This window comes from Artemia sp. Qi Xiang Cuo, chromosome 7 (genome assembly GCF_049724085.1).
Source record: "Artemia sp. Qi Xiang Cuo chromosome 7, ASM4972408v1, whole genome shotgun sequence".
Taxonomy (NCBI): Eukaryota; Metazoa; Arthropoda; class Branchiopoda; order Anostraca; family Artemiidae; genus Artemia; species Artemia sp. Qi Xiang Cuo.
Genome location: NC_142800.1, coordinates 33,961,191 through 33,976,090, shown reverse-complemented (window position 1 = coordinate 33,976,090; position 14,900 = coordinate 33,961,191). Strand labels below are relative to the sequence as shown.

The 14,900-nt window shown below is 37.4% G+C and overlaps 1 protein-coding gene across 3 annotated transcripts in view; it reads left to right on the top strand.

Annotated features, from left to right (window-relative positions):
- Pcd (pterin-4a-carbinolamine dehydratase) overlaps positions 1-14,900 on the top strand; it is a 74,160-nt gene that overhangs the window by 37,340 nt on the left and 21,920 nt on the right. Inside the window, exon 1 of one of the 3 annotated variants that reach the window (XM_089092205.1) lies at positions 14,513-14,638. The exons of the other annotated variants lie outside the window; for them this stretch is intronic. Within the exon in view, the coding sequence (XP_088948331.1) occupies positions 14,564-14,638 (75 nt within the window). The 5' untranslated portion in view covers positions 14,513-14,563. Of the gene's footprint in view, positions 1-14,512; positions 14,639-14,900 lie in introns of those variants that run through there. 3 annotated transcript variants of the gene reach the window in all.

Genomic DNA, 14,900 nt, shown 5'->3' with positions numbered 1-14,900 from the left:
CTTATTATTATTATTATTATTTTTTTTCAAAGGCACTTTAATTTTTACTTAGGTTATTTTTTATTATGTAATCATTTTGTGGCATTGGCCAAAGAAAACTGATTTGTAGACGTAAAACAGAATAAATATTTTTATGATTAGGTAGGTTAGGAAGTAAAGTTAGGGCTTCCGAGCTTTATTCTGGTCGTGATATACCTCTATGACTGATTGAGATATAACTTTAAAGCGTTGCTAATAATCGCTATACGATTTAATTTTATATTACATTTCTCGAGTAATAAACACATGAATAGGTAAACGTGCAGCACATAATTATACTGTTATCCTATTTTTTTTGGGTAGGCCTAAAATATTTATAGTTTATACATATGAGGTTAATTTCTTCCACAGTTACTTACTAATAGGTAGTTTTGAGTTTAGAATCTTTTCTTAATTTTCTTGTTACTATTTTTATAGGCGTCTCTTTTTCTTTGGTAAGTTTTCATACGCTTCAGGAATAATTTACTACTAAGGGATTTGTATTCTTCAGATTGAGGGTCATTTAAAAATTGTTTGTAATATTGAATTTCCGCTAAAGGATGATGTATGCCTTCATATTTGACACATTGGGGATTTTTTTCATGGTTATGGCAAATTTTGGTAGCTCTGTATTTATCGAGGAGTAATAAGTCTTTCTGGGTGGTTCCCTTGCAAAAGAAACACTTGGTATTGAGGTTCCATTCTGGGCGTCTTATCAAAACTTGTAAACAGCTAAGTTGCTTTGCGCTTCTTCTCCTATATTTTGTTTAGACATCCTCTCTAGCCGGACGATACTTGGGGGACTTTGCAAGAGCTAGACCGTACTTATAGGTGTGGGGTGCATACCCTTTAAGGTCGTAGGTTACATCCTATTCTTTCTCATATATTTGATTTCCTTGTTCGTCCACGACTAATATAGCAGCCGAATACATAATATTTTCCGTCGCGTTCATAATGCTAGTGAACTTAGTATCAATTATCGCCTTTCGAGTAGGTTTTAATTCCATCGTCGTAATCTGATAATGCTAGAAGTTTGGACCTGGGTCGATTTTTTAATATAAAAAACCAGGAAACCGCCAAAAACCAAACAAACAAAGGCTGCATTGGCTTTAAATTCATACCCAGGCGTACAACCAAAAATGGTCCGTCTATTTATGTTTTATTCACAACTTAATACTGAGTAGTGGATAGTTTCCATAGTTCATTTGTAGAATATAATTTGAATACCACGGAGGAGTATGAATTCAAAGTATGAATGTCACCGATTCACGTATAGAATCGATGATATTGACCTTGAAAACACGACCTCCCCTCTCCATGATCTAAGTTCCGTTATTGATCTCAATAACTAGTACATCATAGGGTACATCATAGGTTGTCCAACTGATTAATTCATATTTATAGGGGTATAGTTAATTTTTCGTAAGGTAGTACCTAGTAGGCAGAATGTGCCACAGATGACCTAAAAACACTATTTGTCACCATTGGTCGACCACGAGCTTCCTACTTTGGGCCTTTCTCGTTAGCCACTTATATCTTGAATTAAACTATATTGCCTTACGGTTGATCATGCTGCTTTGGGGGTATAATTTAGGAGTGCAATATGAGATATTGTTATTTTTATTAAAACTCTTAGTCCGACCTTTGGGTTGTTCTTTCTAGTTAACAGTGCCTCTACAATTTTCAATTTAACTTCACTTGAAATGTTTTTTTTTTGGAATGGGGAATTGTCCTGGAATTTGGAAATTTGGGAGCCAGTCTTGTGGCTCGAAGTGTGGCCGGGGTACGACAACGATAATATCGTTACCCCCCACACTCCGAACCACCAGAACGCTCCGGCTTCTTTCAGTTGAATTGTATGCATCGTACTGGGATGGTACGTGTAGCTTTTTGTATCCAAGGAAATTATTCGAATTAATCATATGCATTATTGCTTTTTAATTAGAATTTGTTTTCGGGAACTGATATATGTTGAACGGAATTTCTCTACAGCTTTTTTTTTTTTTATAATTGTATAATGTTTACTTGTAAATTAAAAGTTTTTAAATTATTATTCCTTTATGACGCCTATCCATTAAAATGTTTTAATCCTATGCTGATTAAGTGTAATTCCATCTATCGGGTTTTTTAACCGTTCTACCCGATTGTGTCGTTATTTTCTCCTCGACTTCTTGTGGTTTTTTCTTTTTCGTTTTTCTTAGAGAAATAAGGTCGAACTTTTCGTATTGGTTTTTTAAAAATTATTGCCTGTTTAGTTTCGTTTGTTTCCCGTGTGCGGCTGCTGAGGTCGGTCTTGATTTCCCTATTTCTTTAGCTACTATATGGTCTGATTCGCCGTCAGACTCTTCGGAACTGGTTTCCGGCAAATCTGGATTAGAACTTTTAGAAGTGGCGCTTTTTGAGGTATCACCTGCCCTTCCTTCGTAAATTTCTATTCCTCTAGAAGTAGAAGGTTTATTCTTTAAATCCTCGCTTTGAGTTTTCAACTTGGGAGATTTGAAAGATTCTTGAGAGCTTTCGGAGGAATCAATAGTTTTTGCGGGGTTCCTCCACTGTTTGAAGGCCATGTCTTCAGGGGGAAGGGGCATTCTTTGCACAAAGGTTTCTCTCCATGAAGTCCACTTTTTAGGTTTGATCTTGGACACAGTTATATCATGATATTGACCTTGCTGGTCATCCTAGGGAGTTTTATTCTCGGGCAATGTACTTTGAATCTTTTTTATGGGGAAATCAATTAAATTCATAGCTTCTCGCAGGTTTGTTTTAATTAAATCTTTGAGAGGAGTTTTCTTTACGGTAATATCGGGGGTTTCTACAGCTCTGTTTAATTACTCCTGCAATGACAGGGATCTTTCTATCGGGGTTGCAGGGGAAACCATATCGTCAGGAAATCTTTTGGGGGGACATGGGGTCGAAATTCTATCGGGGAAAAATTGGGTTTTTGGAGATATTGTATAATCTAAATCTCCTGCGCTCGCCGATGAATAACTTTTTGGACTTTTTGGCGTTTTTATTTCAGAAAAAAAACTGGTATTAGGGATTTTTTCTTAGGAACAACTAGATTTTTCATTGCTAAAAATTCTTCAAAATTTTCCTCATCACTGTCATTCTCGAAATAGTCTTGCTTGAAATTAAAGGGTTTTAGCTCTGCCAATCTTTCCCCTAGGGGGCTCATTTTCTGCATCTGACGATTCAGTAGAGGAGGGATGTGATACCCATCTCTCTGGAAATTTGGCTCTTTTTATTCGGCTAACATGCGCCTTGTAAGTTCTTCCACTATCGGGGTTTTCCATTTTAAAAGTATAGTTGTTATCGTACTTTTTGACTATTCTGTACGGTCCAGAATATTTGTTGGAAAGTTTTTTTCCTTCCGTTCTTGCTTCCTTCTTTAGGTAGACACAGTCTCCTACTTTGAAATCTATATTCCTCTTGACTTTGGGTTGATTTCTTAGCTCTTGGCTTATTTTACACTTTTTCAACTCTTGCCTAACTATTTTATAAGTTTTCCTCATCCTATCTATGAATTCTTGTTTCTAATCTTCCGAGCTATTATAATACAGCCGAGATTCAATAATCTCATTATACGGGACTCTAAAATCTCGACCAAAAAGTAAATAAAAAGGATTATCCTTAGTTGTTTCTGAATAAGCAGTGTTGATTACGTTGGTTAAATAAGGTAAGAATTGATCCCAGTCGTTCCATTTATCTTTTTTATAAATACTTAAAAAGTTAGAAAATATTTTATGCCTGTTTTATATTTTAACATTAGCTTGTGGATGGTACGGAGCTGTCACCATTTTCTCTATATCAAGAAAACTCATTAAATCTTTTGTTACTTTTGAGACAAAATTGCTCCCGTTGTCACTCAAAATTTTGTTCGGAACGCCATATTGTAAAAATAATTTTGCTAACGCCTTACTAGTGGCGTAAGCACCTTGATTTTTTAATGCTTTTGCAAAAGTAAATCCTGAAAAGTGGTCTATAACCGAACGAATACAAGTATGGCCTCTGGTAGAGACAAGCAAGCCTCCACTTGTTCCGTATAAGTAAAATGAGATGATATCGAAGGGGTACTTTGCTACCAGGACCCTTCCCATTAGAGGATTAGGATAAGCTGGGGGGATTTTTCTTAAGTTACACGCTTGGCATGTACTTACAAATTCTTTAAGTTTTGTCATTGCAGACGGTACGTAAAAGTATTGTTTTAACTTATGGAACGTTTTAATTACCCCTAAATGTCCACCTGTATCTGAATGAAAATATTCAAATACAGGCACTATTAAGTTTTGTGGTAATACAGGTATTATTGAGGTTCGGTTTCTATTTGTCTCAGCAGTCACAATTCTGCACGGGATTTCCTCATTCAGATGATAATAAGCATTATCTATCTCTTTTCTAAGAGCTATGAATTTATCTGGTAATGCATAGAGATTCGCTTAATAATCAATATGTTCTGAACAGATATTGTCCTTTTTTGTTCTTTTTTTATATTTTCCAAATACAAGGGACGCTATTTAATTTTATTTTCTTTTACCATGTGTTTGACTTCATTTTCCTATTATCTATGTTTTCTCTCAGCATTTATAGTTTTAACTCCATTTTCCCATGTTTCCGAAGGAATATTTTCTGGGTATTTACTCAAAAAGTCACGAGCTGCATTTTATTTACCTTTTAAATGTTCAAATTCGTAATCTAGGTCTTGGATTTTCATAATACATCTAGCTAATTTGCGCAGGTACTGCAAGCTTTTATGGTCTGATCGTAGTATAAATTTTCTACCAATTAAATAATGTCTAAATTTGTCCAAGTGGTGGATAATAGATAATAATTCTAAGTTTGTGGCGGAATAACTACTTTTACCTTTTGATAAAGTATTACTCGAATAGCATATAACTTTTTCTATTTGTTTTTGTTTAGGTGTTCACCCTAGAGGATAAGGGTTTTCTACCGGGATTATTTACGAAAGAATTGCGCCACTGCCTTTTGAACTAGCATCGGTTGTAACCACAAATTCTCCGTTTCCGAAATCAGGAAGTGATAAAATCAGTTCAGACGTGAGCGCTTTTTTGAGATGGTCTATGGAAGTTTGAGCTTCCTGGGACTAGATAACATTTTTGGAGTTCCCTTTAGTTAATTCCGTGAGGGGTTTCGCAATTTGGGCTTAATTGCGTACGAATTTTCTAAAGTAGCCAGTAAGGCCTAAAATTCCCCTTAATTCTTTCATAGTTCTGGGGGGCCTGAGGTTTTCAACACATTTTATTTTATCAGGGTCTGGGGATATCTCTCCTTGGGTTACTACTACTCCTAAAAATTTAATTTTTGATTGAAATAAATTTACTTTCTCAGGCCGGCATTTTAAATTGCCTTGTCTGAGCTTCTCGAACACCTTAGCTAACGTTGCTAAGTGTTGTTCGGTGTTTCCTCTCACGGATATAACATCATCAACAAAATGAATGATATTCTTTAATCCTCTTAACAGGTGCAATAGGGGTCTACCTAGCGTGCTTGAACTTGTTTTAAATCCGACTTCGATTTTTACGTGTGCGATAAAACCATAGTTAATAGTTGAGCAGGCAGTATTGGGACAATCCTTTTTGAATATTGTTAATTTGTTGTAGGCTTGGACGGCGTCTAAAGAAGTAAACTGTTTGCTTTTGCTTAAAATAGTGGCAAGGATTTGGTCTATTCTTGGTCGAGGGAATTTATGAATAGCTAGTTGTTTGTTGTGGACTCTATAGTCAACTACTAGTCTATGATCCTCATTCCTCTATGGTACCAATATCACTGGCACACTATACGGACTTATACTTGGGCGTATAATTTAATTTTTTTCTAATTCCTGAATTTTATTTTTTAACCATTCTTTGTGCTTATACGGCACACGATATGGCTGTTTCGCTACAGGATTACCGGTCGTTAAAATTGAATGTTAATAAAATGGTATTAGCCCGATGTCATCTTAAGATGCAGAAAATACATCCTTAAAATTCCATAATAATTCGCATAATTTGTTCTTAAGTTCCATGTCCGTAATATGATCAATATTAAATTTGTTTAGAAATTGCGATTTAGTTAAAGGATATTTGTTATTTGAAGTTTTAATACCGTTAACTAGGTTTCTTTTAGAATTTTCCCATGTATTTAAAGCATTCTCCGTTAAAACCTGGATTTGAACTAAACACGTCCCCTTTTTAATTGTAATTGCATCATTTTCGTGGTTATTGGTTACCCAAATAAAACCTTCTCCTTTGTCATAAGATATAATCTGTTCCTCGCATAGCAGATTTTCGGGTATTTCAGATGGGGTCGCCAACCATATTTCGGATTTGCTAACCACTGGCTCAATCATCTATGATATTTGAATTTTTTGCATCGTTTTGGGGGGGACTTTTGTTTCCCTTATCGCTAATCCGTAATATTTCTCTTTATATTTATTATTTATTAGATTTATACTGGCGCTATGCTGCGCCATTGCGGCATCTTGTGGCGTCACGTTGGGTTTTACTATGTTTTTCCATAGTTCCGCTATTTTCTTGATTTCGTTTAACCTTTACTGTCACATATCTCTTGTTTTTATTCTCGCAGGTTCAGTACTTTTATTATTAAAATTAACTACATTTCTGCAATGTCTTTCAGGGTAATTGAACAAATTTCCAACTATGCCATGTCTTTGCGAGACATGAGAATTAAAAAATTGCGACATTATACCACCAGATATTTTGTTGATTGTTACGTTGTCTTCGTAACCTCTGTTAAAATTTCTTAAGGTAGAAATTTCTTCGCCTACCTTAGCTGGGTAGACAAGCTTCTCATTAGCCACGTCTAATAGTATTCTATTAGACCTTAGTTAATTTGCGCCTAAAATAGCCTCATATGGAAAGTTGTCGCATATTATAAAATTTGTCATAAAGGTCCTATTGTCTCTTTTTACGCTTAGGCAAATTGAACCTTTTGCGTCTAATTTATGGCCTGTAACACTCGTTTAATTGGGATTATTAGGGTTCCTCTGTCACCTGATATGCAGAGGCAACATATTAAATACGCAAGAGTTTATGATACTAATTGTTGCACCGGAGTCAATCAAAGCCTTGAAATAAACATTTTCTACACAAAAATCATTAAATATATGTAACTTGTTATTAATATCGCTACAAGACGGCACTAACATTGTTTTGGACCTATTAAATATTCCGGGCACCATCTGGGTACAATTTATATTTCTGAGGGGCCTGAAACGTTTCCCTGTGTCGGTTCCCTTGTTTCATGTGTCGGTGCCTGTAATAGATATTCAGACATATGAGATTCCGTAGGCATATTTAATTGATTTACATCTGTCTGCCTTCGCCATATATTATTATGGTAACTTGGGTGTCTTGCGTCAGTGCCGCTTACTGGCGCTGACTGCCAATGCTGTTGGTTTGCAAAATTTTCATTTCTTGTCGGCAAATTTTCGTGATTTCTATATGACATTCTTGCATTATATTGGCCTTGGCGAGTATTTGGGTTTCAAATCGGTAATTAATTTCTCTGATGGGGGGAGGGTTATACGAACTTGGTTGATGTGTTTTTTAAGGTTCTGATTGGCACGATCCCCCTGGCTATATCCTATTGCACGACCGGTGCTAAAATTTGTTCTTCCGAACAAATGGTTGCCGTAATTTTGCGTATTACCGACAGCAATTCTTTGTATGCGATTGGGGACATAATGGCACTCTCTCGCGATATGGCCAACACGATTACAATTATAGCACCTTATTATTGTAGGGTTATTTTCGTAATTTGATTGTTTGATTGGCTGAAAACGTACTGTTTTCTGCCTAGCGGGTTCTGGCGTTTTATCTCTATGTGGCACTGGGGAGTTATCCCTTGAAAAGAAATTGGGGGATGCCTGATCGCCCTTGAAGTTTATGTTCGCATTTGAATCGCCTAGGCTATTTATTTTTGCTTTACTATGATTTGCGACCATCGTATCGACTTAGATCAATCGCTCTACCTCCTGAACTGCGGGATCCAACGTCTGAATATTTTTGGATATTACCACTCTGTATAGTTTAGGGGTTAGCCCTTGGAAAAAGTTATTTAGTATAACTTTTTCATACAGTTGCCCAAAACCACTTCCGTATTTTGCCTCTACAGAAATGCGTATATTATCAAGAAATTCTCTTATATTTTTTGAAAAGTCAAAACTCACTGTTCCGTGTTTTAATTTATTTATGGAACTGGTTTCTCTAAATCTCTCTTTGAATGCTTTTAACAATTTATCAACCGTATTTATTGGCAAGTTTGCGTTATTGCCTATGGTATCTTCTATCTGTTTTAGAAAGGTTAGGGTCTGGCCTTTTAATCGTAGTAGCAGCATGTCTTTTAACGCTCCAACGTCTGTTTTTGTTAGTTGTACGAACTGGGCCAATTGGATATTAAATTCGTCAATATCTGATTGACCATTGTATTCCGTGATAGATTTTGCTATTTCTATATTTTTCGCGACTAACTTCTGCACTATTAATAAGTCATTAAGTTCGTCGATTTTTTTTATCGTTAATAATCAATTCAAAATAAATTTAGTTTTTCACTTAACCTATTTTGGGGAGGCTATTATCTCCTATGAGATATAAGGGGTTTCCTGTCGTAGCTTAGCGGTTATAGGCCTAATCACTTTACTTATATGTTTGTATCTCTCTAATAATTAAATTCGGATTACAAAGTTTATAGCGTAATTAGTTCGCAATTTTTCTTCCAATTTCCGACTGCGCCATTTGTAGCAATAGAAAATATTTGTGTGGCTATACTAAATGTGGTACTAAATACTGACCGTGTCAAAAACAATATTGTGCCCAAGGATTGTAAAGTTACACCTTGTAATTTCTCCGACAGCGCCGCTTGTAGCGCTGAAGATTGTGCTAACAAGACCTGCGCCAACCTAAATTATTGGGTTCAAATAAAATGTACAGCCATTTAAACGTGACCTCTTTTTTTGAGCTATCTGGAGATCCGATTCCCTGGGAGCGTTACCTTGGAGGTTTTGCGAACGAACTACCTGTTCTCAGACTAGATCCAGACATATAAAATGAAATAAACACAGGTAAAAAAGCAATAGATTTATTGAACTTACATGTTTAGGTGAACAGCAGTGGGTCACTTCATACGACAATAACGGTGAACGAGATGAAAGAATTTAAGACTTCTATCTGAATGGTCCTGCTTCTACTTTGCGAATTTTTTTAAAAAACACTTTTACCCCACTACCAAACGCAGTTCTTTCGTCCTGCGCTGTAGTGAATGGCTTGCCATTGGCTCACGTGGCCCAAGGATGCGAGCCCTTCGTCCAATAAATTCTTTGGAATATTTCTGATGATTCAAGCCTTCACACGGTTCTTATCGTTTAATCGTTTAGACATATTGTACGTAGCATCTTTTTTTATTAATCACTTTTTTAGCGAAATGTGAAGCTTGATAGCGCCGTCCTTTGTATGGGGGTGACTACACTTTTCTCTTTGCTGACTACGGATTTTTCATTTTTGAAATTAGATTTAACTTAATTAGAGGAAGTCAGAATTATCTTTAGAAAGAAGGAACTGTATTTTGGTATTTTAAATACATCGCATTTTACTCATGGTACACTATCATACAGTGACCTCACGTTAGGTACTGTCATAAAGATGTTAAAGGCAGAGAACATCTCTCCTGACACTATCCCAAAAACTGATAAAGTTCTTGGATTCTGTTAATAGATGTCAGCAGCATCTTTCAAATATTCTGTCTAGAGCATACTCAAAATTATTATCTCTGGAAAGAATGTCATGTTTCCGCCGACTTTAAGGACCTAACTCACAGAATGAGGTTAGGGTTCACTTTCAAAAACAAAATATATCAGTTCAAAGTGCCATCGTGAGCTATGGCCATCTTCAAACCATCCAATGGCAAGCTTACATGAACAAATAAATTCTGCACAATTACCAAAAGTCATTAGTACAGAACAATGTAAAGACCATTATGATTTCTCCAGCTCAGACTGGGGTTCATGCTGAGCCAGATATCAGATGATTATCCTGCACAGACTCGGGTTCAGGCGAGCGAGAAATCAAAATTTCAACCTGTGCGACGGATCATATATCTCGGGTTTTTCTGGTAGACCAGGTGATATAGAAGGTGTACCCAACACCGGAAAAGATTAAGAACTAGATACATGTAATCAAGGCAGCTCTGGAAAAATCGCCTGTCTCAATAAGGCAACTGATGAAGCTGATTAGACTCATCAATGCGGGCTCAAGAGCAATTCCTTTCAACAGATTGAATCTCAGGAAAATATCAGTTACTAATGCTCAGATTGTGGGACAAGTCTTGGAGCAACATAGATTTAAACATCCTAATTACGACAGAGATGAAAGAGGCATTTTCACAGTGGCTGAACAAAGATTGGCTGAGTCAAGGCCTTCCTCTCAAGCCCCCTATTGTTTCCAAAACAAATATTCACCCGACAGCTCAACCTACGGGCGAGGTGGCTATCTAGAGGACCCACATCAAGACACTTCAGAGACTTGGTCTCCAGAAGAGAAATCTCTTCATATAAATTGCCTCGAGAGGCGAGCGGAAACCAACACGATCAAAGCCTTTGCTGAGGAGCAAAGAAACCTGGTAGTCATAATATCGACGGAAAACTTGACTGAAGTCAATTACATAAACAAAGAGGGTGGAATCTGTTCTTTCACCCTAGAGGAGGACCCCATAAGGCTCTTCGAGATTACGATGGCCCTGAACGTTCACTTGAGGGCAAGACACATCGCCGGGTCACTCAATCTAGTAGTCGGCACACTGTCACGAGAAGAAAAAGGTCGGCCCACGGAATAGAGTCTCTACGACAGTGTCCTCAGAGCCCTGTCAAAAGAGTATGGACTGCCAGAAGTCTACCTATTTATGACTTGATTAAACCGGAACATCCAATTATATTTCTCGCCAGTTTCAGACTCTCTTGTGGTTAAGACAGAGGCCCTAGCCCAATATTGGCCGAGCAAGCACTGACATGCCTTTACTACATTTATCCTGATCTCAAAAGTTCGGGAGAAGGTTTAAAAATCTGTGAACCGCCGGAATAATCCTAATTACTCCGCGAGAGCCTCGCCAAGCTTGATACACGAATCTTCTCAGCCTGATAGTAGACTTGCATATACCCCACGGAGATTAGTCAGATCTCCTCCAGCAGGATCGACTTTACCACCCAGCACTAAGGAATCTAAATTTACACGACTGGAAGATGTCGACCGTGGACTCGAAAAGAGAGGTTTTTCTAAAGAATCAGCCCGTGCAATTGCCCGGTCCAGCGACGATCTACCGTTGAATTGTTCAATGGAAAACGGCAAGTGTTCGTAGGTTGGTGTAGTAGAAGGAAGATTAATCCTCTCGCAACCAGTACTCAGACTGTTGCAGAATTCACGATATATCTAAAGACTGGTCGAAACCTCGCACTATCAACGATAGCAGGTTGTAAAGCAGCAATATGCGGAGCGTTAGCTCTAGCTACAGGAACAGATATCAGCAAAAATACTTGTTTGACGAAAACAGTACAGAATTTTGGCACGAGTCACCGCGGACACAACATGATATTACTGCCTAGAGTCATGGCCTTGTTCTAATCTATTTGGAACTTCACGATTTCTTGACCTGTCGAATATTGATATGAAGGATGTTTCTCTTAAGACGGTATTCATCATTGCCATTGTACCTGGTCGCCGAAGGAGTAAAAAACATGACTTGACTTTCAGTACAGAACAAGTTTTGGATAATTCAGTTACTCTCAGGTTTCTCCCTTCGTTTAGACCCAAAACCGTGAAGCCTCATTAGACGCCTTCTCCTATACTTCGTCCCGCGCTAGATGTAGATCCAGCGTTGTGTCCAGTGAGAATACTATCGGCCTACGCACAGCGAACAGCTAACGTGGCGGTCAGAAAAGGGAGAAAAAGGTTCTTCATTCCTTTTTCTAAAACAGCACCACGAGAGGTGGCAGCTGGAACCATTTCTTCTGGGATAAAGCAGGCCATAACTATGGCATATGAGGCAGCAAAAGAAGAGTGTAGAAAAAGGAAAGCACATGACACAAGATCCATGACGGCGTCATGGGCGCTATCAAAATCAGTACCACTTGCTGATATAATGAGTACTGCCGACTGGTCTTCGGAGTCTACTCCCAGATAACACTATCTTCATGAAACAGAAGATCGAACCGATGCTCAACATTTTTTTGTGGTTCAGACAGTTTTATAGTTTATACATTTGAATATTTGAGTTTGAAACTAATATTTTATATTAGTGGAATTATGAACCCACCACCAAATCAGTTGGAATCCAAGCTTTCGTTAATAGATGTACCAACGTATGAGGTAATGGCGACGCCAAAATCGAACTTTCGAAGGAAAGTTCAGTTTGGCTAGCCGATACATATCTCATACGTTGGTAGAAAGAATCCCTCCCTCCTCCTCGCTCATTGAGAGTTAAGGAATTATAAGGGATTTAGTTCAAAATAGAAACTGGCCTGAATTAGTTATGGAGAGGGATTGGATCGCTGTGGAAACTTTTGTTTTCGGCGGAATTGTGGTGTCTTGACCCCGTCTTTGCATTGCAAAACCGAAGAAAGCTTTTGTTAATAGATGTACCAACGTATGAGGTAAGTATCAGCTAGCCAAACTGAACTTTCCTTTGAAAGTTCGGTTTTTGTGGTCATAGGCCTAATTTGTATCTCCAATCATATAGATTTAAATTCCTCGCGAAACCCTGGTTTAGCAAGGATGGGAATGCCCACTTTTATACTAAAATGTAGCTGTGGAGAGCGAGCTATTTGAATAATTTGGACCCTTCATCCTTAGGGCTTTGTCAGTCATGCCCCCCCCTTGTAGGTACACTTTTGACCTTCGGTTATTTTGAGTATTCCACAATTTTATGTTATGTCGTTGGGGGACTACAGGAGTTTCTGGAGGCAAAAGGGTACTGGTGTATTATATGGGCACTTCTAAAAAGTCAAGTTTGGTTAATGCTAATGAAATAAAATAAAATAGGATGAATATATAATAGTTTATAAACAAATTTGGGCTATATATTTGCACATTAGGGGGGTGGGAAGTAAAGCATAGCGTATATTAAATGCATAACCCAACCTAGGTACCTTTTCCTCCCTTAAACCCCAAAAAACAATCGTTTAAATACTGTAATTCATTGAGTAACCACGGCTTTGCAGTCATTTATGTATAGCGCTGTCTTGAGAATAGCCTGTTTGACGGGTTTTTCGTGACTGGTTTCCTTGTACATTATATAAAAGTGTCCATATAACGCACCAATACCGGCAAAAGATATTTGAGGGAGCTGGCTGCCCTCCAGTTCCTTCGGCCCCTGAAAGGGAACTGGAACTTTTTATAATTGGTCGGACTTTTTCAACCTCTGAAAAGCGTCCATCATTATTAAGCTGACAAAAAGCCGCTGACGCTCAGAGTTGACAGATTACCAACTCAATCTAAGGTCACAATTTCAAAATGGTGATTACTAAAAAATGACTGCAATGAGCCTTCTCCCAAAATGTATCACTCTACGTTAAGTACTATGTATAAGCATGATACATACTGTTAATCGCAATGGAAAGCTGATTTAATAGTCTCCAGTTTTCAACTAGTATTCGGTTTTAGACAAAGCGGAGTAGAAAAAAATAAAAAAGTGCCCTATTTTTGATAAAAAAAAAGTATCAAGCAGTATCGTAAAATCCCAACTACAACCCCTAAAGGCCTTGGTTGGTAGCCCTGGCCTCAAGCTCCTTTTAATGTCTTTGAATTTAAACTGTCTTCATAGTTCATTTTTCCAATAATTGAACCACTCAGGCGTCCTGTTCGAATAAGTCGAAAAAAAGGCATTGAACAGCACATACGGGGGTTCGACGACTTACTCAATTCTGGTTTTGATATTAATTCCGAAAATCATTTTTTTTTTTTGCATGGAGAATGCCCTTATCTTAGGAAGGTGTTTGGTTATATTGCATTCTAAAAATTATTCATTGTTTGATTCCAGCGAAGTTCTTCCTATCCTTTTTATGTTACTAACCTTTTTTGAACAGCCTTTATGATATAAACTTTCACTTCAAGTGTTTGGCTGCTAAAATCGAAAAATATGGACTTGACTGAATTGACATTTAAACGGCTCATTCCACCGGTATTTTTACAGCATTGACGGATTTGCAAACCAATCCCCCACCCCAAAACAACTTGTTGCGTACGTGCCTGCTTTTGATCTTATCACTAATCAATGGAAATTATTTCAGCATGATCAAATTCAGCATGAGTAGAAAAGGTAGATTTATTGTCGTTTCGGCTTATAATATGAGGTCTATTTTATTCGGGATGGAGCTTTGCGGCAAATAATAATAAAGCATCGAATCCCAACACTTCCGCTAGTTATCAAAGCAACCACAGAACAGACGCCAAAAAAATTAGTCTGTTTTCAAAAGTCCACTGGTGCGGTGGTGATGATGAGAACGTTGTAGTCATAGAGTTTGTGACATAGAGAAATAATTATGGTAAAACTATGGAATTTAGTAATGCTACTTGTTCTGTTCGTTGGTATTTCCATTTCGAACCCGTTACAAGAGGTATTGCCAGGTTTTATCATTGGATTCGAATTTTAGATGAAGTTAATTTGTTACAAACAAAAATTATCACTATTATGATCGATAGCCGTCAATGAGAAGATATAAAGTGTTGAGGTGGCTTCAATTACAACACTTCCATAACCTTCAAATCAATAATACCCGTGAGAAAAAAAAATCAATGAACCATCGGAATCGTCAGAAACTACAAGGAAAAAAATCATATCATAGCAAACATTCCAAACAATAATAATAAAATACAAAA